We start from the raw sequence: 26385 nt of genomic DNA on the forward strand, positions 1-26385 counted from the left end.
AATTTATGAACCACAGCACTTGGGAAATGGACAAAGAAAACATTCAAAGTATTAATGACCAGATTATTTATGTGAAAATAAAATTGCAAATGAGTATTTCTAAAAACCAAAATGTAAAGTTACTTAGAAAGCCTGCTCTCATCAAGAAAAATATAAATTAGTAAAAAAGTAAAAATTATAAAGTAGAAATAAGTTTCAAGATATTTAATTTTATTTCTTGTTGTTGCTCATTAAAAAAAAAAGTTCTATGGCTTACGGATCTTGTAGAAAAAGAGCACATACAAAACCTGAATCTGATGTTTTCCAAATTTATATAATACTAACTTGGCAAAACAAATGGCAGCAGACTGCAATTCTATTACTGAATACAGACTAGCATTCTATTACTGCATAATCGTAAGAAACATCTTTTTATACTTTGTAGAAAGAAATTAACCAGTGGAATGGGCTCAGTTTTCAGATTTTCCCTATAGGTTTTTCTAAATTCTGTAAATGTGAAACATTAGCCTACAGCAGATTAAGTATAAAATAGCAAGATCATGCATATTCATCATGAGAATGTGTATATTCATGAAGTGATGCACTCAGGCTGACATCTGAACAAAGATGACAGAATCCTAAATGAATAATGCAAATATTTGGAAAATTGAAAATTAACATAAAATTAAGAAATGTGACGAGCATTTTTATAATTTATTCTAGTTATGAATGTGTTGCACTGGCAAAGTCCACCTGAAACTGTGTCTGAGATGAAGACACACATCATGGTGCTCTGCTCAGAGCCACAGACCTGAGCTACTTTACTTACCCATGTCATCAGGGGAAAATAAATTATAATTTTAACAACGATGCTCTGAACCCACTTCCTCTGTTTCACTCTAATCAGAACACCAAGGAGCTACTTCCAAACCACCATCACCTGAGGTTATGTTAGGCTCTTGAGAGGAAAGAGCTGAAACCAGGGCTGCAAGCTGGAAGGAGACCATGTTGGGGCAGTCATTTCCCACGGGCAGCAGCTGCTCAGAGCAGGATACAGGTGGGGTGGGGAGAAAGGGCTTCACTTTGTTCATATATTAATAAAATAAGCTTGCTGCCATTCTTTCCTCATGTAATTGATACATGATTTATTCTGGTGTGAATAAGCCTATTCTGAATTCACTAGGTATATGTCATTAAAGGCCTAGTAAGTTTTGGTGTCATTACGCCCGGCTATGAGTAGACATCTCCCCGCCTCACTAAGTGCATGCTGTTTTTCAGCCTCTCTTGATCTCTTAGAAAGCTGCTTGGATTACCTCCCCTCAATTTGCTATATGTAATTATGGCAATGACAAGGCAATTACAATCAGACTTGGCTCTCCAATATGAAGTACATTTAATAAGCAGGAACACCCTTCTTAATATCCAAATGTGATCCACAGGCAAGTTTTCATGACAAATTACCATTTCATATATAATTTAGCTGGTTAGAAAGTACAAAAGAACTGTATAATTTTCTTCAAAAGAATCATACCTTTTGATCTTCGATCTCTTGTTCTTTTAGTAGTCGCTCGAGGTCAGCCATGTCATTATGCTTAAATAACTTAATGTCACTACGGGATGCCTGTAATCCTTTCTGAATAGCAAAGCAGGCAGCTCTGTCTCTGCAAGGATAAGAGATCCACCAAATTGGGTTTAAAGGGTCTTGTCAACATTCTCAAAAAGGAACGCTTGTTTTTGTAAGCTGACCAATCAGTGATTGTTAACACGAGCATAGCAAATAAATAAAACATGTTTGAATATTTATACATCATTGTGTGCGCTTCATCCATGAGTCCTTTTCACATAACTACCATACTTAATCTGTTCCAAGAAGCACACTCTCACTATGTATTAATCTCTCTGAAATCAGCATGCATCTTACTATGGATGACGTATCAGTGTATTCACATACTTTTCTCTTTGTAAGAAACATAAAATACTGGTGTGCCTCGCGATCAGTGGCATCTGTGATTTGACTGACACATTACTCTACCATTATTTTGCCCTGAGAAGTAATACTGGCAGCCCAGCTAGCCAGAAAACTTTTAGATAATAACTATTCTACTGTAGCCAAACGCCACAGAAAAAAATGAGGGGTACCCAGCCCCATCTATGTCAGCAAAGGCTGAGCAGGGAACCTAGACATTGACCCTTGAGAGGCTCTAACAAGGCAACGCCCCTCCTAGGGTGTTGTCAGGGAAGGCCAAGTAGGACGCTGAGCCTTTTATTCCTATCAGTTGATAACAACAAGTGGACTCCCTCCACCCCCACTGTGGGGTCAGCAAAGAACACATGGAGAGCCCTAACTTCCACCTGCACCTAGGAGTAGTGGGCACCCTCCCCATCTCCTCCTGGGCAGTGTCAGAGGAGGGCGAGTGGAGAGTCAGGACTATTACCATCACCCAGCAGCAACGAAGAAACCCACTGGAGGCTGAGTCGGGCCCCTGACTTGTCCCTCCTCCTGGCAGTATGAGGCAGCAGTCCCCCAGCCCCTTTCCCTGTCAGAGAAAGCCAAATAAAAGAGATGGCTTAAACTAGACATGGACTACAGCAGCGTAATATGAAAGTGTCTAGGTCTCCATCAAATATCCCTTATATCAAGAACCAGAAGATATCAAGTAGAATGAAACAAGTGTCAATAGTGAGATGACAGAGATATCAAGCTTATCTTACAACAATTTTAGAGCAGCCATGATAAAAATATTTTAATGAGCCACCATGAAGACACCTGAAGCAAATGAAATAATAAAAAGCCTCAGTGATGAAATGGAAGATACAAAGAAGAGTCCTATGGAGCTATCAGAACGGAAAAAACAAAATTACTAAAATAAGAAGCTTAGTGGATGGGCTCACAGCAGAATGAAGGAGACAGAGGAAGTATCAGTGAACTGAGACAAGCAATAGAAATTATTCACTGACGGCCGGGCGCGGTGGCTCACGCCTGTAATCCCAGCACTTTGGGAGGATAAGGAGGGTGGATCACGAGGTCAGGAGATCGAGACCATCCTGGCTAACACGGTGAAACCCCGTCTCCACTGAAAAAAAAATACAAAAAAATTAGCCGGGTGTGGTGGCGGGCGCTCATAGTCCCAGCTACTCAAGGGGGCTGACGCAGGAGAATGGTGTGAACCCGGGAGGCGGAGCTTACAGTGAGCCGAGATCACGCCACTGCACTCCAGCCTGGGATACAGAGCGAGACTCTGTCTCAAAAAAAAAAAAAAAAGAAAAAGAAAAAGAAAAAAAAAGAAATTATTCACTGAGCACAACAGAAAGAAAATAGAATAGAAAGAAATGAACAGAGTCTCAGGGAACCGTGGGATTACACTAAAAGAGTAATCTTTTACTCTTGTGTCACTGGAATTCCAGAAGAAGAGAAAGGGGGTGGGGCTAAAAAAGCATTCAAACAAATAATGGCTAAAAGCTCCCTAAATTTGTCAAGTGGTTTAAATCTACAGATTAAAGAAGCTGAGCAGGGAACCTAGACTTTGACCCTTGAGAGGCTCTAACAGGGCGACACCCCTCCTAGGGTGTTGTCAGGGAAGGCCAAGTAGGACGCTTTGCAAATGCAAATGAGCAAATGCAAACAAATAGTTGCCAAGGCACATCATAGATAACTTCCAAAAAAAAATGACAAAAAAAGTCTTGAAAGCAACCAGAGAAAAATGACACCTTACACATAGAGAAAAACAATTTGAATAATGGGAGATTTTTCATCAGAAACCAGACACCAGAAAAAAAAAGCATCACAATGTGTTCCTAATGCTGAAAGAAAATAACTGTCAACCCAGAATCCTATAACCAGCAAAAATATCCTTTAGTAATGAAGGTGAAATCAAGACATTCTCCGTTAAGAAAAATGAAGAGTATTTGTCACTAGCAGACCTACCCTAAAGATATGGCCTAAGGAAGTCCTCTAAATAGGAAAAAAGCCATAAAAGAAGACTGTTAGATTATCAAAGGAGGAAGAAGCACAGTAAGTAAAAAATATGGGCAAATTCACTAGGCTTTTTTTTCTCCTCTGGAGTTTTCTAAATTATTTTGGACAGTTAAAGCAAAAATTACAACACTGATATGGTTCTCACTCTATGTATAGGAAATATTTAAAACAATCATAATGTAAATGAGGGAATAAAGGAATGTAAAGGAAAGTAAAAGTTTCTACACTTGAATTGGTACAATGATGACACCAGTAGTCTACTATAGTATACGTGTAATGTAATACTCAGAGTAATGACTAAAAAAAGCTATACAAAGAAAAAATAAATTCTAAAAACATGTTCGATTAGCCCACAGAAAGGCAGAAAAGAGAAAATAAACACAAAGTAAGTGAACAGACAAGAAACAAAAAACAAAATGGCAGACTTCGTTTTAACAGACTTAAACCCTACTGTATCAAATAATTACATTAAATGTAAATGTACAAATACATGATTTAAAGACAGGCAGGCAGAATAAATTAAATAACATGACCCAACTATATGCTGTCTGTAAGAAACTCACTTCAAATATAACAATATAGGTAGTAAAAAAAATACAGATATATACACACAACTATATAATATACAAAATAAAAAGGGCATCTGACAAAGTAAACCTTGGAACAAAGAAAATTATCAGAGTGTTTGCTTTGGCAGCACATACACAAAAAGCAGAAAATTATCAGAGACAGAGAAGAACATTATGAAATGCCAAAAGGGTCAATTCATCAAGAAAACTTAGCAATCCTAAATATGCACTAAACAAAAAAGCTAAAAAATTTAAGATGCGGCCGGGCGCGGTGGCTCAAGCCTGTAATCCCAGCACTTTGGGAGGCCGAGACGGGCGGATCACGAGGTCAGGAGATCGAGACCATCCTGGCTAACACGGTGAAACCCTGTCTCTACTAAAAAAAATACAAAAAACTAGCCGGGCGAGGTGGCAGGCGCCTGTAGTCCCAGCTACTCGGGAGGCTGAGGCAGGAGAATGGCGTAAACCCGGAAGGCGGAGCTTGCAGTGAGCTGAGATCCGGCCACTGCACTCCAGCCTGGGCGACAGAGCGAGACTCCATCTCAAAAAAAAAAAAATTTAAGATGCAACAGCTAATAAAACTGAAAGAAGAAACAGACAAACCCACAATTACAGTTGAAAACTTCATTATCCTTCTCAACAACTGATAGAAGAACTATACAGAAAATCACCAAGAGAGAACCCAGAAACACCATCAACCAAAAAGACCTGACATTTATAGAACACTCCACCAAATAGCAGAATACACATTTTTAAGTGCCCATGTAACATATTCCAAAATAGACTACAGTATTAGCCATAAACCAAACTACAACAAATTTAAAGTCCCCAAACACCTGAAAAGTAGAAAATACACTTCTAAATAATCCTTAGGTCAAAGGGAAAGTCTAAGCTGGGCACAGTGGTGTGTTCTCGTAGTGCCAACTACCCAGGAGGCTGAAGCAAAAGTATCCATTGAGCCCAGGAGTTCACAGCCAACCAGGGCAAAACACTGACACCCTATTTCTTAAAACGAAAATGAACTAAATACAAATGAAAACACAACACATCAAAATTTGTGAGACACAACTAAAGCAGCGTTGAGAGGGCAATTCACAGCACTAAATGAACATTCAAGAAAAGAGAAAAAGTTTCAAATTAATAATTTAAGCTCCTACCTCAAAATCAAGAAAAAGAACAAAATAAATCAAAAGTGAACAGAAGGCAGGAAATAACAGGAGAATTCAATCAATGGAACTGACAAGAAAAATACAAGAGAAAAATCAATGAAACAAACAGCAGATTCTTTCAAAAGATCAATAAAATGGACACACCTCTAACAAGACCGACAAAGAAAAAAAGGAGAAAAGGCACAAATTACCAATACCAGGAGTGAAACAAGGTATATAACTATAGACTCTGCAGACATCAGAATAATAAGGGGATACCATGAACAGCACCACACATACACATCTGACAACTTATAGGAAATGGACCAATTCCTTGAAAAGCACAAACTACCTCAATTCACTCAATATGACAGATAATTTGAACAGCCTGATAACTACTAAGGAAACTGAATTCAGATTTAAGATACTTGCAAAAAAGAAATCTCCAGGCCCACATGGTTTCATGGGAGAATTCTACCAAAAAATTAAATAATTAAAAATAATTCTATACAAATAGCTCCACAAAATAGAAGACAGAACACTTTCCAGTTGATTCTATGAAGTGTTATTCTGCGACCAAAACCAAAGTAAGTATCAAAAAAAGTGTATTATAGGACAGTCTCCCTCATGAACACAGATTCAAAATCCTTAACAAAAGATTGGCAAATAGAATTTAGCTTTTTATAAAAAAAATTATTCCCCATAACCAAGTGGTGTTTATTCCAGGTATGCAAGGCTGGTTCAATATTTGAAAATAAATCAATGTTACCCACCACATTAACAGGCTAAAAAAGAAAAATCACATGATCATACCAACCAATACAGAAAAAGTAGCTGACCAACCAAATTCAACATTGATTTACAATGAAAATGCTCAGAAAAAAAGGATGAGGTGCAGGAAAGTGGATGTAATAAAGTGCATTGTAAGAAATCTGCATCTAACATTATACTTATTGAGAGTAAATGATTTCTAATATCAGGAACAGGGTAAGAATGTCTTCTCTTACTACTCTTACCACAGTCCTGGAAGTTCTTGCCTGTGAAATAAGGCAATAAAAGGGAATAAAAAGTAAGTAGATCAGAAAATAAATAAAACTATTTACAGATGACATGATGACTGTCTACATGGAAAATCCTAAGCAATCTAGAAAAACAGTTCCTAGAGCTAAATAAGTGAGTTTGGCAAGCTTGCAGGATATAAGATCAGCACACAAAAATCCATTTCATCTCTATATGTTATCAATGAATATGTGGACATCAAAATTTGTATTTGCAAACCACATATCTGATAAAGAATTACGATCTAGAATGTATAAAGAACTCTCAAAACTCAGTATAAAAACAAATCACACAACTAGAAAATGGACAAAAGGCATGAAAAGACATTTCACTGAAGAGATGGCAAATATGCATACGAATGGATGTTCAACATCATTAGCCATCAGAAAAACATAAATTTCTCTCCACACCTATCAGACTGACTAAAAAAGTAGTGACAACATCAAATGCCTCTGAAGATGTGGAGAACCTCGATCATTCATATATTGCTGATGGGAACATAAAATGGTATAGACGCTTTGGAAAACAGTTTGGCAGTTCCTTTAAAAACTGTGCAATACTATAAACATAGCAACTGCATTTCTTGGCATGTATTCCACAGAAATAAAAACTTATGCTCACACAGCATGAATGTACATGAATGTTTAGAGCAGCTTTTTTTTTTTCTTTTTTTTATAATAGCACAAAGCTGGCAACAACTCAGATGTCTTCAATAGGTAACTTCAATAATGGTGGTGCCTTCATGCCATGGAATAATACTCATCAATCAAAAGGAACCAACTCTGGATACAAGCAACAACTTGGATGAACCATCAGAGAATTACGCCAAATGAAAAAAGCCAACCCCAAAGCGTTGCCTACTGAATGATTCCATTTGTATAACATTCTTAAAAAGACAAAATTAACAAACAGAACAGATTAGTGGTTGCCAGGGGTTAAGGAGTGGGCAGGTGGGAGGAATGTGGGTGTGGCAACATGAAGGATCCTTGTGGTGACAGAAATGTTCTGCATCTTGACAATGACAAAGCCAATATCCTGGCTGTGAAACTGTTCATTCTGCAAGAGGTCCCCACTGGAAGACACTTAGGATTTCTGTATCATTTCTTACAAGTGCTTTTGAATCTACAATTATCTGAATGTAAAAAGTTTAATTTTAAAAAGATCTGTGAAGCAGCATGAACACAGACTTAGAGGAGTGATAGGACAGACTTCAGTCCATGAATGACCACTGCGCTGAGACCCACTATTGGCAAAGCATTAACACTGTTTACTGAAAGGAAGGAAATGAAGCATCAGACAGTGTCTATGCCTGACAAATTTATCAAAACAAATTTACCAAACACCATGTTTACCTCTAGCACTCATACATTCAAACACATTTCAGGCAGAATATTTAAAATTATGTAGCAGAATAAACAGGTTAGCAACTCACTGGAATCAGAAGTTTTAAGACACTGAGCATAACACATGGAAGAGAATTTAGCCTGTTTCCTAGCAGTTAAAAAAAAAAAAAAAAAAAAAAAATGTATTTATCAAAGGAAGCGTATGAGTTCACCAGCAACCATCAACTTTTTCTGGACTTAAAAAGAATTTATAGTGGGGTGCTTGTGTATAAAGTGACACTGAATGACACTGCAGCTGTCTATAACTCTGCTTTTACTAAAAACCCAGAAACACTGTTTAAGTCAATGGCGCTCCAGTTAGTGATGAGTCTTCCACATTATTTTTTAAACTATGTGCCAAAAATTAATAAAAATATTCATTTTTATGCTCACATTAGTATACTACTTAGACCCAGGACATTTGCTGTAGTGCTCCTAGACTGTTGTAGAGCTATAGTGAGGAATGGGTCACATGTACTGCAGAAGCCCCAGGTAGAGTCAGCTCTGTAGTAATTGTGATAGAAAGTTCTGTCGCTGCACAAGCAAGAGTTCCAATGGTGAGTGGTAAGAGGCCAGTGCAGGTCTTGAGGGAGGCCAGGCTCTACCATATAGTTATCTGGCCCCTATTCTAAGCTCCAGCTTCCTTTCATTCATTTACTGAACTAGTGTTTATTGACCATTACTAAATGATAAATACTATTCTAAGTAATGGGCTCCCAGCAAGAAACAGAAGCAAATAACCACACAGATATAAAATTATAAACTATTACAAGTTCTACAAAATAAAAGTATAGTTAAGTATGAAGCAAATGAGCAGAGCAGAGTGTGTGTGAGAGTGTGTGTGTGTCTGTGTGTGGGAGGGAGGCTTGAGAAGCAGGGTGACCTTGAGAGGCAGTTTGAGTGCTTGTGTGAGCATGGACAAACAAGAACAATAAATTCTCTCTGGTTGTAAGATTGTGTCCACATGCAGCAGGGGTCTTGACCTGCTCTGAGAGGTGTGGGACGGCTTCCCTGCAGAAGTATGTGTAGGATGAGAAGGTTAAGTAGGATAGGAGAGGAGGAACAGTGTTCTAGTCAGAACAAGCATGTGTGTGGGTCCCGAGGTGAGAGGACACTAGCATACAGGGCTGGCAAGGCTACAGCTTAAACACCTCAGGAAAATGGTACAAAATAAGCCTGAAAAAGTGGTGCAGAGCTCACAAGATCATACAAAGGACTTGGGTCTTCATTTTAGCAACAACAGAAGCTTTACATTTTAAAAAGATTACTCTGGCTATGGTGTTAAAAAGGAAAAGAGGAGGCCAGGCGCAGTGGCTCAAGCCTGTAATCCCAGCACTTTGGGAGGCTGAGGCAGGCAAATCACCTGAGGTCAGGAGTTCAAGACCAGCCTAGCCAACATGGTGAAACCCCATCTCTACTAAAAATACAAAAAATTAGCAAAGCATGGTGGCAGGCACCTGTAATCCCAGCTACTTGGGAGGCTGAGGTAGGAGAATTGCTTGAACCCAGTAAGTGGAGCTTGCAGTGAGCTGAGATCACTTCATTATACTTCAGCCTGGGTGACAAGAGTGAAAGACCGTCTCAAAATAAAAAAATTAAAAGAAAGAAAGAAAAAAAAGGCCAGGAATGGTGGCTCACGCCTGTAATTCTAGCACTTTGGGAAGCCGAGGCGGGTGGATCACCTGAGGTCAGGAGTTCGACACCAGCCTGGCCAACATGGTAAAACTCTATCTCTACGGATAATACATAAAATTAGCTGGGAGTGGTGGCGGGCACCTGTAATCCCAGCTACTTGGGAGACTGAGGCCGGAGAATTGCTTAGAGTTAGGAAGTGGAGGTTGCAGTGAGCTGAGATTGCGCCTCTGCACTCCAGCCCCAGCGACAAAGTGAACTCCGTCTCAAAAAAAAAAAAAAAAAAAAAAAGGAAAAGAGAAAATAAAAGTAAATTTGAGACCCAAATTTTAGTCCACTCAAAGGACGACAGGGGCTTGGCCTGGGGCGGCGACAGATGCTTCTGACTGGTTTAATCAGCTGCCTGGAGCCTGCCAGCCCTTGCTTGGCTGCCCTTTGCCCTTCACAATAAATCTCCATAGCATGCATTCAGGACAGGCAGCGAGTGTGAAGATCTACTTGTGGGTAGTCAAGAAAGTGTCCAAGTCATGGCTCCTCTATTCTTAATAAGGTAGGAAGCAAGATCGGCTGAGGCCAGGAGACGGGGTGAACGGGTGATGAGACATGGAGAGACTTTGCCGGGCAGTCTGAGTGACAACGTGAGGTGGTGACCACGGATGAGGATAACACACAGCCACAGAGCTGCACAAAGAAGGCAGATAGCTGTCCTCATCCGGACATCAATAAATAATTATCATGGCAGATAAATGACTACAGACACTGTTAAGCATCTTTTAAGTGAAGGTTTCACAAATTTTGAAACCTTTGGTGAGGTGACTTTCTTGAAAAACAATAAAAAGCAGTATTATTTTATGCAGATAACTTCTAATGAAGTATTTCTCTAAGGAATTTACCTCAGTATTATCTCAAAGGAGTTGCTATTAGAAAACTAGGTAAAGGTTACTTACACAAAAACAATGTCCCCTCTTTTAGAGTAAGCAGGAATAGCACTGGCTATGGTGGCAAATCCATATGAGTATATAATGGCTTCTTCTGTCTTCATAAATTTTGCCAGGCGGTCTTCCAAATCCAAATGAACATCTATTTCAGTACAAAAATTAAATGGTTAAACTGTCTTATAATTCTTTTTCTCTACTAAAGAATAAATAAAAATGAACATCTATTTCAGTTAAAAAATTAAATGGTTAAACTGTCTTATAATTCTTTTTCTCTACTAAAGAATAAATAAAAATGAACATCTATTTCAGTTAAAAAATTAAATGGTTAAACTGTCTTATAATTCTTTTTCTCTACTAAAGAATAAATAAAAGAACACAAACAGTATAATTATCAGTACTTTCACCTTATGGCCAAAATGGAATGGTTTTTAAATGATAGATTATATAAGATCTATTAAAATAATTCCAGGCCCATACAACTTCTAAAATACACGAACTAAATCAGCTACTCATCTATCTGCAAAATGTGTTACTGGGGCAGTTCCAACTTCGGGTCATGCTTTGATATCACTCCACTGTAAGACTTCAAGGCCTACCAAGTTTCCCTGCGTTAACTGCCCTTGACCAAAACCACTGAGGTCTCACCAATGTCTGATGTTAACTTATTAATGTCTATTTGCATTTTAGCAAAAACAACTCTGTATACTTTGCATCAAGAAGGTGACACTTACTAGAACTCCAGTGACCATTCCTCTAACAATCTGTGTCAGCATTTAGTAGTGGCACCTCCCATCACTTTTTGGGGCTGGGATTCTGTCTGAATTTCTTATAAGTGTAATGAATAATAATTCAAATTTATAGTACAAAAGGAAATATAGTACTTTTATAGATGTACCATAAGAAGGATGTTGACATAACAATGAGGATAAATTATAATTATTAGACTGATTATTATTTTCCTCTGAAATGATGGCTCCTTACAGCCTTTTTTATTTTTTTTATTTTTTTTTGAGATGGAGTCTCGCTCTGTCGCCCAGGCTGGAGTGCAGTGGCACAATCTGGCTCACTGCAAGCTCCGCCTCTCGGGTTCACGCCATTCTCCTGCCTCAGCCTCCTGAGTAGCTGGCACTACAGGTGCCCACCACCACGCCCGGCTAATTTTTTCTATTTTTAGTAGAGATAGGGTTTCACCGTGTTAGCCAGGATGGTCTTGATCTCCTGACCTCATGATCTGCCCGCCTCCGCCTCCCAAAGTGCTGGGACTACAGGCAAGAGCCACCGTGCCTGGTCCTCCTTACAGCCTTTTAGCTCTCAGACTGAACCATGAGGCTTTATGTCCTCGGACGGAGGACCAGTGATGCTTAGAATAAACAGGCCACTGGCCAGTTTAGAATCTTAAAAAGTTTAAAGCAGTCTTAAAATGAGGTATTATCAAGGAGGGAAAGGGATTTTTAAAAAAAATTCCTTTAGCTCTTTTAACTATGGCAGGACCCAAGCCTGGAGGACTAGATAACAGAGTTTCACCACAGGTCCTGTGTGGGGAGGGCTCAGAGAAGCCAGGCCCCTCCAGTCTTAGAGCGCTATGTGAGAAAGGAGGGAAATCAGAGCCCACAGAGTTGGATTTTGAGACCCAGGATGAGGGAGCCGTGGTGTGCCTACTGATGAGAACCCAAGCACGGGCAACGGCAGGCGGTCTGGGCATTCCTGAGCTAGGGGCAGCAGAGAGGGCTGACGGCCTGGCAGGAGGCAGCGTATTTACAGACTTCCTAAAGAATGTTACAGAACTGTTAAATGAACTATTAATTTCACTCCTATCAAATAGTGATAAAATATGAGGCATGCTTCTTCCTATTTGTACGTTAACATGGTCAATATCATTTGATTTCCATTACCAATTGGTTATCGTTATTTTATAAAATGGACACTTTTCATTATACCAATATTAAACAAACGTGGGACTTTACAACACAGAGTTTAGAAGAACATATCCCAGGTGATCTTCGAGTGTAAGATCTCTGACATGACGATCACACGAAATCCAAGGTCGTGATCCCTTTTGTCTGACAGCCACCCTCTAGGAGAGATGCTATCAGAAAAGGTTTCAGGTAAAATCTAGCAAGAAAGAGGAACACAGCCAAGGAGCTGAGCATGGGTTACTCTGGGGTATGTCTTCCTTCTCATCCTCATTACTGTTCTCTGAGTGCCACCACTTTGCCACCTCTCATGTTCCCAGGTTGGAGGCCTCCTTCAAATTATAATGGTGCTTCTAATTGAAAATTTCTGCCACAAACCTTCACAGTTCAGCCAGAAGGACAACCCGGGCCACAACGGTTTGCTTTCATTTGGTATCTCCATTTCAAAAAGAAAAACATGCTATGTATACAAACTATTTTTGCTAACCACAAAAGGGATTTTAAATCACTCTGTAGACTTCTTAGCTCTAAATGACTCTTTTCAGTGATGAATGATGAGACTGTAAAACTGAGTATGACCCTGTTTCAGGACTTTAGAGTGAGTTACCCAGTTGATGAAAATCAGCATGTTACAAATCTTCCTATCATTAGGTATACTCGTAACTGTTTATATACAGTTGCCATAAAGTGGGAAGAAGAATCTCGCAACAATACATCAATGACTTATTTGTTCAAGCATAGTCCCAAAAGTTCAAAAAGACTAGTCTTTTCCTTCTATCAAAAGACACTGGGTTTTAGCTGATGACAGCCTTGCAAAGCAGGTTTTGTGACAGGTAAATATGGGTAACTGCAGAACTTGCTTCTCTTGATGCTCCTTTGTGCAACGAAGAAACTCTCAACCCAAGGGAGCGGAAGGCAACAAGCAGGAAAACTACAAGGGCACCCACTTTTCTTCCATTTCTGATGTCCATATCTTCTGTATGTATGATCCACTTCACTAACTGGCGCTGTAGACTTGCATGGAATAAAACAAAAGTACTATATTCTACAATTCACTGTTAGCACTAAACATGGCAGAGAAGTGACCATGGAGGAAGGTGTCCTAGAATGCCTCCGCACACCTCACAGCCCTCAGCACTTTCTTGCACTTGCTGATCTGGTGTCTGGCTCCCTCACCAGAACCTCAGGGACGGGAGGCCTCATTACCTCCGTCATCACAGAGCTCAGACTGTAGTTAGGTCTGGGGGGGTCAGCCCTGGGCAGCCTCGGTGCCTTCCTCTGTCGAATAGGGGGGATAGTCCTACCTTCCTCAAGGGTTAGCAGGAGGACTACAGGAGTTAATGCTGATAAAACACTCAGAACACTGCCTGGCATGGAACAAGCAATACGCTATTTAAGAGTTTGTTTAATTACATTAATATTGTAGAATAAAAGAAAAGGTTTTATTTTAAAAGTAAAAACCTGGTCACACTTTAGGCAATCTTCTAATTAAGTTATCTGAATTCTGAATTGTTGAGACTATCTTCTAATAAGAGCCACTTGGTTCAGCTTCTCACTTACAAGGAGGAGAGATTATGACCTTCCTGGATGTTCTCCAGAGAAAATACCATAAAATAGCTGACTTTAGGACAGTTTAGAAACAAACTACATTTTCTCTTAAGGCCTTCATATTTTTGCATACATACTGTCCTTAAAAAAAAATCCCTAGAGGCCAGGTGTGGCGGCTCACACCTGTAATCCCAGCACTTTGGGAGGCCGAGGCAGGCAGATCACCTGAGGTCAGGAGTTTGAGACCAGCCTGACCAACATGGAGAAACCCCATCTCTACTTTAAAAAAAAAAAAAAAATTAGTTGGGCATGGTGGTGTGTGCCTATAATCCCAGCTACCCAGGAGGCTGAGGCAGGAGAATTGCCTGAACCTGGGGGACAGAGGTTGCGGTGAGCCAAGATCGCGCCACTGCACTCCAGCCTAGGCAACAAGAGTGAAACTCCGTCTCAACAACAACAACAACAACACACACACACACACACACACACACACACACACACATCCCTAGAGACATGCACAATTTTTCTTCTTAAGAGTATAAATGATAGTGAAAGAAATCAGGCACATTCCTCAGCCCCGGGCTCAACACAAACAGGCCCAGTACAAACACATCCCACCATATCTCTCTCAACTTCCTGAGCCCAGTACAAACACATCCCACCATATATCTCTCAATTTCCTGAGCCCAGTACAAACACCACCTGGAAAATCCCCGATAAGGACACAGCCGTTTGTGGTTTTACTGAAAGCGCGGGAACCAATAGAAAAACTACTAAATGTATAACTTAAAATGTAAACCAATTGTAATGCTGTAACCAAAAGAATTCCCTTGTTCCTCTGTAACTTTACGTATCCTATTTACATCGGGCTATAAAAGGCAAGCACTCGCATTGTTCGGGGCCCTCTTGCATGCTGTGGAATGGAGCGACCAAGTTCGAACTTGCAGTAAAAGATCCTTGCCGCTTGGCTTTGACTCTGGACTCTGGTGGTCTTCTTTGGGGAACAAACGGTCTGGGCATTACATCAGCCCTTAGGTAGTCACTGGAACACACAGGGCCGAATGTCTTTCATGTTTTCACATGCAGTACCTTATGTGATCCGTAGCAAAGTGTTCTAAAGCCACGCAAGCAATGATTGTTCCCGCTCACACCTGAGAAAACCATGATTCCCACGACTGGTAAGAAGAAGTGGCAGATCTAGGAATTTTATGACCAAATTGTAAGGTCCCCTGAGAGCAGGCTGTGCCATGGTCAAGTCATCGTGACCCCTGTGACCCACACATATACATCCAGAAGGTCTCCTGCAGCCAGAAAGTCTGGGACAACAGGAAAACCACGAAAGAAGAAAAACGGCTTGTACCTGTCTTAGCTGATTAGCCAACCTTGTGGCATTCTACCATTGTAACAGGCTCTACCCTATGTGATCAATCAATCTCGTGATAATGTATCTTGTGACATTCTTCCCCTACCCGCAAAAACTGGCCCTTAACTGTAACTTTCCACTGCCTACCCCTAATCTATAAAACCATCTCCAATCTCACCACCCTCTGCTGACTCCCTTTTCGGACTCAGCTCGCTCGCACGCGGGTGAATAAACAGCCTTGTTGCTCACACTTAGCCTGTTCAGGTTGTCTCTTCAATTAGGCACGTGCATAACACAAATGTTCTTCCTACTGAAAAAGGTGGTCATGGATCAGTTGACTGTTCTAAAACAAAGAAGGCAAATATTTTTATAAACTACTGAAATGAACAACTTTTACTCTAGACTGGCTCTAGAACACAATTAAATGCTATTATCTCTCATAATGAAACCTTGCCACCCAATTGTTTTTTGACCTAGTTTAAGACAATGAATCATTACATATGCAAAACAGACCCCAGGGAACCAGGGATAAATCACATGTGAATAAGACCTAAATGTACTAAAAACAAAGAAAGAAACAACAAAAAGTTTACCAACAGACACTATCCTAAGTACAATGGGATCCCACTGGCCTGAGAGGAAAGGAAGGTTCCATGACTCAATGAAACCACTTGCTGAGTTCTAAAATACACATCAGTGGGTGGGAAGAAATCTAGTTCACATGGTCCTAAGGCAACTGTTCTAATAACTTGCTGAGTTCTACCCGCCTGGCCTTGAGGAGGTAGGGGAATGTTTAGCCTTAAAAAACTAGATGAATCTTAATCCAGTCATTGCTCCATTACTTTTTCTGAATTAATCATTTAACAGATATGTTACCGTGAAATAGTAAACAAGAGAGAATGTTTAATAAGGAAATTGACTCTTAAAAGTGATTCACATTCACTATTTCACGAGTTGGGAAGAAAGCTACAAGCGGTGTGCTTTGAAACTAGTTGCGATACGTTGGAGGGCGAGAAAGACAATATTAAAAGCAATCATGTGGGAGTCCAGGGAAAGCTATCCTACACTTCAAATTAAACTCTTCAAGAATACATAAGCAATTGTAAACGAGAGAAACAGGGCTTCATGTCTGCGTTATTGCTCGGTGCAAAAGGCAAACATCCCCGACATATTTAGAATAATTTAAATGTATACGGTATTTTAGACATACAATTTAGCCTTAGATGACTTCATGTAGCTTCTCCAATTGTAACTAATGCTAAAATTTCAAAGTATTTTAATACAACTGTAATAATTCAAGTTATTACTTCCAGAATAAGAAAAGACACAGAAAAAAATCCTGTCAGAAAATTTAAAAAGTACAAATATGGGCAATACATATATTTAAAGAAAGGAAAAACGATGACAAGTAAACATGGGCAACTGTTGAGAATGAAGAAAGCCATGTTTATCTGAAGGACAATGCACTCAGAAAACATTACACATTACTTTAAGTTGTAGATTTGGTGTCTTGTTCGAAAACAGTCCCACTGCAAACTATCTTGCAGCCTTTGTCCAGAAGCCACAGTCTGTCTGAACCTGCACCTATAGCTTTAGGATAAGGATGGTTCCTACCCTAAAGTGACCAATAAAGTGGCTTACAGAGGATCTGATCTATGCTTGTGCGTTCATTGCCTCTGACTGCATAGTTAGACATCTGAAGGATCAAACCCAGTTTAAATTTAAAACACACTCACTTCAACAGCAAGGTACAGAAAAATGTGTTCGGTATGCTAGCATTTTTCTAACAATGGAGGAAAAAAAGAAATACGTGGAAGTGGTTCACATATGCTGATAAAAGGTCTCTGGAAGAATTAACAAGAAACTACTGACAGTAGCTTGTCTTTAGGTGGTAGGATGGCAGTGAGGAAAATAGGACCTGAGGTTAGGAGATTACTCATGTCTATCTTTGTCCACTTTTTGAAGTTTCTATCATGTATTGAATTACCCAATCAAGAAAATTAATTAAAAAACCATTAATCTAAAGATCCCATGTTTGGAAACATCTATCATGCTATTATGCAGGTGATTCAAAGGGAAAGGTGACTAGGATATTTTAACAATATATTTCACAGCTTTCAGAAAACTTGCCTTGAAGATTTGAAACTTTCACAGTTGGACTTGTCAATAAATCTCTCATTTGTCCAGATCAAAACTCAAGCGGGGCCAAGGTTACACAAGCCAATAAAATCCACTAGAAAGAGAGGCTTTTAAGAAACAATTCCTTTACCTCAGTAAGCAGTCACAGAAAGCCTTCATCAGATTACAACTGACAATGCCATAAAATGTGACTTTTCTAGTTTTCTAATACCTGCCAAGAAAATAATTCCCTACCAATTAAAAACCAAGCAAACAACCCCTGTTTGTATTAGATTGGAGGAACGTGGGAGGCTCTGATACGAGCTCATTTCTTCAAACTTGCCATCAAGAATGGAAGTCAGGATACTTGGTTTATATTATTATTATTATTATTATTATTATTATTATTTTTTTTGAGATGGTCTCGCTCTGTCATCCAGGCTGAACTGCAGTGGTATGAACACAGCTCATCACAGCCTCAACCTCCTGGGATCAAGGGATCCTCCTGCGTCAGCCACCCGTGTAGCTCGGACTACAGGTGCACACTAGTGCCCAGTTTATTTTTATTTTTTGTAAACACAGGGTCTCGCTACATTGCCCAGGCTAGTCTCAAATGCCTAGGCTCAAGCAATCCTCCCTTCTCGGCCTCCCAAAGTGTTAGGATTACAGGCGTGAGCCACTAAATCTGGCCAGTTTCTAATTTTAGGGTTAGAACTAAAGATTTTAAAGATCACTTTCAGCTGTAGGATTCCTGGACACTAATTCTCCTCATCTGTTTCCAAGACAAATAATGTAATCACCAAACTAGCTTAGGGATAATGTAAGGTGCTCCCTTACGTAAAAAAAATCACAAAAGTAAAAAACTTAACTGTTAAAGTAAAAAACTACAAAAAGATCCAGAAATGGAAATAAGAATAGAAGATGGAAGATATTTCCCTTGGTCTGCTTTCCCCACACTGTGACAATTTTTTATAAGCCAAAATGTTATTTCCAGCAAAAAATTCATCTGAACAATTTTATTATTTACTTATTTAGAGACAGAGTCTCCCTCTGTTGCCCAGGCTAGAGTGCACTGGCATGATCTCGGCTCACTGCAACCTCTGCCTCCCAGGTTGAAGCGATTCTCCCACCTCAGCCTCCCAAGTAGCTGGGATTACAGGTACCCACCACCATGCCCGGCTAATTTTTGTATTTTTAGTAGAGACGAGGTTTCACCATGTTAGCCAGGGGGGTTTTGAACTCCTGACCTCAGGTGATCCGCCCGCCTAAGTCTTCCAAAGTGCTGGGATTACAGGCATGAGCCACCATGCCTGGCCTGAACAATTATTTAATAACATTTTCAGGAGCAAAGAATATACACTTAATAAAAACAACCATAAAATGCCAGAGTCTTTTTTGACGACTCCCAGGGAATTCACTGTATTTGAAATCATACACTCATCAAATATTTAGTTGGCCTGTTTCTGGCTTATCCATACACAAGGAAATCAATGATCCTTCATCTTCATTCTAGAAAGAAAAAAACTACACTTTATCCCCCCTCCCTCCACCCCAGGCAATCTGCTCTCCACTTTCTTCCTAGAGCTGTTTCTCAGCCCCCTCCATGGCTAGTCAGGGCAGGGGTTCTGCTCTCATCAGTGGACTGTGGGCAGAAGTATGAGGCCATCTCCCCTGCACAGAGAGTCCTGCTGCTCTGCCCTCGTTTCCCCACACTGCAATCCCCACACATGCACACGAGGATGAGCCCACCATGCCCGGCTAATTTTATTATTTTTTCTAGAGACAGGGTCTCCCTATATTGCCCATGCTGGTCTCAAATTCCTGGGCTCAAACAATCCTCCCACCTCAGCCTCTCCAAAGTGCTGGGATTACAGGTGTGAACCACCGTGCCTGGCCTAAAATCGAATCTTAACTATTGAAAGTAGTAGTCTGAAAGAGAACACAACAAAAACTTACCAAATGTGCCATAAAATCCTCTGGGTCCACAAGTCCCCACGCCATACTTCTTTAGAGATGCTAAAGCTGCTGCCTTTATTGAAGTAAAATAATTATACTTTAATAATTTATCTTGAAGAGTTCAAAACGAACATTTCCTATTTTTTAACCCATAGAGCTCCTTCCACCCTCCTCCACTTTTCTTCCTTTCTTAGAACTACGGCGACTCGAACAGAATATAAAGACAGATGTAAAGACTGAGGATATGACTTAAAACATGGAAAAGTTATACTAGCCTGATTCTCAAAACCTGGTTAACTTTTCTGCATTTGTGGGCCAAGTCTCTCCTGGAAAATGCCTGTTAGCCTACAATCCCAATAGGAGAGAGAGCAATTTCCTAGGCCCTTCTCCAGCTATTCTCCAGGTCCGGCCTGTTCAGTTCTGTGGTTGTTGCCCAACACTGAGCCACATAAGACACTCTTGCCCCTCTCTGTCTAGGTCCAGATCACAACGCTTGTCAGACAAAAAGTAATGGGAAAAACTTGCATAGCCCTTTCCGTCCTTTTTTTTTTTTTTTTTTTTTTTGAGACAGTGCAGTGGCACTATCTCAGCTCACTGCAACCTCCACCTCCTGGGTTCAAGAAATTCTCCCACCCCAGCCTCCCGAGTAGCTGGGACTACTACAGGCATGTGCCACCATGCCTGACTAATTTTTGCATTTTTTGGTAGAGATGGGGTTTCACCATGTTGGCCAGGCTGGTCTTAAACTCCTGACCTCAAGTGATCCACCGCGCCCAGCCTGCATTTGTCTTTTACGTCCAGTTTCTTAAATCAGTAATGTTATCTGTCCACTTCAGCATTATGTGCTACTCACCTTAACCCTAGGGTTATCCAACAATCCAAGAAAATTAAATGAGGCAAAATTTATACATTCTTTTCCATTCACCACAATTTTGTGGCTTGGAGGGCTAGGGAAGAGATAAAGAGAGGTACACGTCAATTACACATTCATGTTACATGTTATTACATTACCTTGGTGGCAGGCACAACCACAAAGTGTTGTCATCCTACCCTATTTGCATACTGGTCTTTGATTTCTTGTTTTTAAGAAGTAGTATTAGAGCATGGTACATTAAAAATAAGATATTTTTACATTATTTTTATTTTTAATAAACTACCTGTACTACTAAAATAAAAAAAGAAAAATAAGCTAGAATTCCAAGATGAATGAGTGGCAAATCTTAAATGCTTTGGTTTTAAAACTCGCTTAAGAAAGAAGCTGCCAAATAAAGTATCTCAGAAAAATCTGGAATAAGCCAAACAGAAAGAAAATATAAAATAAGATCAAAGGCAAGAAAAGGCAGAATGAGTTATGAATAGTTAAGTGGCTTAAAAAGAAATGGTATCTATAGGAAGTCACTAAAGAGTAAGTGGGATATGTTCCCAATGTCTAAAGTTAAGGCTGGAATGCTGTTGAAGAGGAATCCCCATACTCCTGGGGAGTGGGGAGAATGTGGGTGGCAGCTACACTGGAGCCGGATATGAGCCCGGCTGGGACAGGAGAACGGGCTCCTGAGGATACTTCTGTTAAGCCCTCTGCAGATCTATATTCTAGCCATGAGCCATGCTTCAAAATAATGGGCTCAAATTATGGGTTGCAAACTGTTAAAGGGCTGTGAGACCAAGTTAGTTGGTCACAATCAGCCTATTTTAACCAGAGGAAACAGTAAAACAAAATAGAATGGAAAAGAAAACATCAGAACCATGGCACAGGGTGAGTGATGGGATTATGTATCTGTACTGGTCCATGTACTGGGTTGCTCGATAAAACGCACTGTAGCCAGAAAAGATGGAGAAACACTATTCTCATCGATACCTTTTAACAGCATTGGTCATCCTTGAGAAAACACAGATGCTGGGAAACCAGGAAAAGGAAAGAATGACAACGTGAAGTAAATTCATGAAAGCTAACTAACTCATAAAAAAGGCAAGAAGACTCAGTGAAAACAACAGGGGTTGTAGAGTCTGTCAGACAGGCCCCCTCTGTATTACGACTACTGATGACTTCAGAAGCTCAGGGACATCACTGACCTCTGGGATTCTCAGTTTCTTCATCATTAAAGTAGGGGGAGAGCCTACCTCGGAGTAGAAGGAAACTGCTATTATGGAAGTGCCTGGCTCATAAGAGGTACTCTCCAAATATTTTCTTCCTTCTTCCCTAAGGCTTCAAGGGCTTCTCTTTCAAATCCAGTGCCACTCACTTCCTCAACTGTGATTCTGATTTTATCATGTTATTTAGGTTCCTACTTCTCAGGGTTTCCTTAAGTTTCCTAAGTCCTCCCTGATTCCAGAGTCAGGGATTGGCAGTCACAAAAAGATTTTAAAAAACAAATGAACAAACAGCTAGGTAGACCACCCCTGTACCAAAGGTGCTGCAAACACTGGGACCATTCTACAAAAACTGTAATACACAGAAAACAAATGATTAAGAACAAGTACATCCAAAACCTCTCACCACGGCTCAAAAGCTATCAGGAGGCAGCATGATGTGATGCAGGGATGCTATTGCTGTCCAGCACTTGGAGTAGGGAAGGAACAAAGTTTCCAGTGAGAAATGGAAGTCTCAGACCTGTGCCCCATGCAGGCTAGCAGGAACAGGTCATAACGGGCACCTGATACAGGAATCCTGGAACCTAAAATCTTACAGGGTACGCTGCAGAATCAGGTAAAACCAACCAGAAAGACATCTCCACAATCAAGACCCGAGAGGACTCAAGAGAGAAAACAACTTTCCCAATCAAAAACCACAAACCCACCATGAGTGACAGTCAACACACAAGACATGCAGAAGGGCTGCCGCCCAAGAACACGAGATGCTGGACATAGAAAGTGCTGAGGACCAAGAGCATAAATATAAGGAAAGATTAAAAAGCTACTAAGAAAACGACAGGCTGGGTTGGGCGCCGTGGCTCACGCCTGTAATCCCAGCACTTTGGGAGGCCGAGGCGGGCAGATTACCTGAGGTCAGAAGTTCAAGACCAGCCTGACCAACATGGTGAAACCCCATCTCCACTAATAATACAAAAAAATTAGCTAGGCATGGTGGCACACGCCTGTAATGCCAGCTACTCAGAAGGCTAAAGCAGGAGAATCGCTTGAACCCAGGAGGCGGAGGTTGCAGTGAGGCGAGATTGTGCCATTGCACTCCAGCCTGGGCAACAAGAATGAAATTCCATCTCAAAAAAAAAAAAAAAAAAAAAAAAACGAAAAAGGACAGGTTAACTTGCTAAATAGTCAAATATAACTTCCGGAAATAAAATCTAAGAGTCAATAAAATTAGAAATCCAAAAGATAGATTAAATACCCCATCAGACACAGCAGAAAAATGAAAGACAGAGCTGAGATTACCAAGAGATGCAAAAATATGAAAGAGTACATACTGAACATGCAGGATATGAAGGTTAAAAGTACACTGAACATTAGTTCTACTGGGAAAAACTGGAGGAAAAAAGTGAGAGACAATGTTTGAACAGATAACAGTTAAAAAAGTCCCAGAATTCACAGGACACAGATCCACAGACTGAAGTAGAAAAATGAATCCCAAGTAGGATAAATATGAATAAATTACAACAAGACACATGACAGTGAAACTGTAGAATTTTACAGAGAAAAAGAACTGTGAAAGCCACTAGAAAAAACAGAAGATGAACAACAATTAGACTGACACAGTCTTTTCAGAGGCCAGGCCATGATAAAGAAATCCTCCAAGGGCCGCAGGGCAAATAATGATCCACTTAGAACTTATTTTCCACTAACTGTCATCCAAGGAGGTAAAATAAAAACATTTCTCATTAAGAGATACAGATTACCTTCTCTGAATCTCCACATAACAATCTAATAGAGAATATATTTTAGAAAAAGGAATTTTAAGCCCGAAGAAGTTGCACAGATAAAGAAATAAATACCTAAAGATTGGCAATAAGAAACTGGTAAATAGGTAAAGAAGGTGATTCTCCTATAATAATCCTGGAGGATGTAAAATAAGTGGAAGTCAAATATCAGACCAGGACATCAAGAAAGGGGGAGTGGGGATGGGGAACAACTGAAGTAGGAGTCTAGTAAGTCCCTGTACTGCTCAGTAAGGAGAGAGGAAGATTAATTAACATTTGGGGCAAGGTGGCTCATGCCTGCAAACCCGGCACTTTGGGAGGCCAAAGTGGGAGGGGGATCATTTGAGGTCCGCAGTCCGAGACCAGTCTGGCCAACATGGTGAAACCCTGTCTCTACTAAAAATACAAACAATATTAGCTGGGCGTGGTGGTGCATGCATGTAATCCCAGCTACTCCAGAGGCGCAGGCAGGAGAATCCCCTGAATCCAGGAGAGAGACGCTGCAGTGAGCCGAGACGGTGCCACTGCATTCCAGCCTGGGCAACAGAGTGAGACTCTGTCTCAAAAAACAAAAAAAACTGGACAGGAATTGCTTATGTGAAGCATGAGGAGAAGAAAAGAATAAAGGAAGTCTAATCAAGAAAACCTGATCAAGCAGACTAAAGGCAAGGGGAAAAAAAAAAAAAGAAATGAAATAATTAAGGCCACTGCCCTGGAACAAAAGACCACGTCTGTCAGCTGCTCCTGCAACTAGGTGTGGCCAGCGTTGAGGTCACCAAGCTGACAGGGCCAGAAGGAGCCTCTTTTCTGCCCGTCTGCCCGCCATCTTCCCTTAAGGTGACCACGAATGGAAGACACACACCTCAAGGGCAGAGCAGCAGGATGGTAGCCTGGGTCCCTGATCATCTGTGGCGCTAGCTACCTCGCTCCACACTTGTGAGGGCAAATAAACTTGTACTTTGCCGGAGCCACCTAAGTTTGGGTTTCCTATTATATGCAGTTGTACCCACTGCTAATTAGTTACAACTTCAACCCAGAATGATCTCTAACAATGCTACCTTTAGGTGTTTTGAAGAAATCAGTTTTGTTTTTTTTTTTTAAAGGGAGAGAAAATAATTTGACACAGATACTGTACTTATTTCCCACACATAATACATATTCCTGGGAGAGGGACTTCACAGTGAAACACTATACAACCAAGTAAGCAAGGCTTTTTAAAGACCACAACAAAAAGCAACCCTGAAAGGGGTCAAGCATAGAATCACAAATACCGAATGAGCATTGGGTAACCTTTTGAGGGACAGCAGCATACACAGATTCAAAAAGTTACGCATCCAGGTATTCAGACAGAAGTGAAAATGACAGACTTTAAACATACATTTTTCAATGCTTCTAATGGTATCCCAGATGCCTAGGAAGACTTAGGATAAAACTGCTGCATGGGGCAAAGGAAGCAGCAGTATTTTTGAATATATTATTTGCACAATGACATTTTAAATATATACGTGCAATTAAATTAATAAATCAAATAACATTATTTTTGGCTATTTCCTCTTTAAGTTTACATATCAAATGGGCCAACAAACTGTTTTAAACGTCATTGGGAAAATTGTGAATCACCTCATATTTCAGCAGAAATAGTGTTTCCTACACAAATGAGTGAGTAATCAAAATAAATGTAAACAGATTAAACTCCTCAGTTAAAAAATGATACTAGGATTAAAATCCAATTATGTACAAAAGAACTACACACAATGACACAGTAAAACTGAAAATGGAGTCCTATTAATCACATAATAACTAAATGAAAGGTGGTGTAGCTACACTGCTATCAGACAAATGGACTCTAAGGTAAAACGTAAGTTTTGTTAGAGATAAGGGACATTAAAAAAGATGTAGAAATGCTGAGCCCACATACATCTAATAACATACCTTCGAACTAAACAAGTTAAAAACAAAAAAGAGAGAATGAATCCACATGGGGGGTAATACTGATCTTCACTGTCTCTTTCTTTCTCATTCACTTACATACCAGACAGAAAATGGCTAAGACTGTCAACTATTTGAATAATAACTAAAATGCTTGATGTAATAGACACAAGACACCTTGAATAAAAGGAATACAAAATATAAATTTTTGTGATAAAGCCATGGAACATTTGCAAAATTTACAATGAAGACATAAAGCAAGTCTCAACAAGAGCAGCAGAATCATTCAGGAAAGCTGTCATCCAGAACATGTTTTTTAATCACATAGCAATAAATTATAAATTACTGAAAAGACAAAAACTCAAGGAAAACATTATGCTTTAGTCAAAGAAAAAAAAAAACCACAATAAAAATTAGAAAATATTTAGGTCTGGGCCGGGCATGGTGGCTCACGCCTGTAATCCCAGCACTTTGGAAGGCCGAGGCAGGCAGATCACCTGAGGTCAGAAGTTCTAGACCAGCCTGACCAACACAGAGAAACCCTATCTCTACTAAAATACAAAAGAATTAGCCAGGCATGGTGGTGCATCCCTACAATCCCAGCTACTCGGGAGGCTGAGGCAGAAGAATCACTTGAACCTGGGAGGCGGAGGTTGCGGTGAGCCAAGATCGCGCCATTGCACTCCAGCCTGGGCAACAAGAGTGAAACTCCATCTCAAAAATATAAATAAATAAATAAAATATTTAGGTCTGAATAACACACATTAAAATACAGCCTACAGGCTGGGTGCAGTGACTCATGCCTGTAATACCAGCACTTTGGGAGGCTAAGGTATGTGGATCACCTGAGGTCAGGAGATTGAGACCATCCTGGCCAACATGGTGAAACCCCATCTCTATTTAAAAAAAAAAAAATTAGCTGGGCGTGCTGGCGGGCGCCTGTAGTTCCAGCTACTGGGGAAGTTGAGGCAGGAGAATGGCTTGAACCCGGGAGGCGGAGGTTGCA

The 26385-nt window shown here is 40.2% G+C and overlaps 1 protein-coding gene across 2 annotated transcripts in view; it reads right to left on the reverse strand.

Annotated features, from left to right (window-relative positions):
• Positions 1 to 26385, reverse strand: part of SPTLC1 (serine palmitoyltransferase long chain base subunit 1) — a 75229-nt gene that overhangs the window by 27101 nt on the left and 21743 nt on the right. Inside the window, exons 4-7 of one of the 2 annotated variants that reach the window (XM_050762042.1) lie at positions 20435 to 20528; positions 19582 to 19654; positions 10693 to 10825; positions 1511 to 1640 (exon numbers count right to left, since the gene is read on the reverse strand). In XM_050762042.1, the coding sequence (XP_050617999.1) occupies positions 1511 to 1640; positions 10693 to 10825; positions 19582 to 19654; positions 20435 to 20528 (430 nt within the window). Of the gene's footprint in view, positions 1 to 1510; positions 1641 to 10692; positions 10826 to 15756; positions 16771 to 19581; positions 19655 to 20434; positions 20529 to 26385 lie in introns of those variants that run through there. The other variant, XM_050762044.1, reaches the window with a different exon arrangement.

The sequence above is a fragment of the Macaca thibetana genome, chromosome 15 (assembly GCF_024542745.1).
Source record: "Macaca thibetana thibetana isolate TM-01 chromosome 15, ASM2454274v1, whole genome shotgun sequence".
NCBI lineage: Eukaryota > Metazoa > Chordata > Mammalia > Primates > Cercopithecidae > Macaca > Macaca thibetana.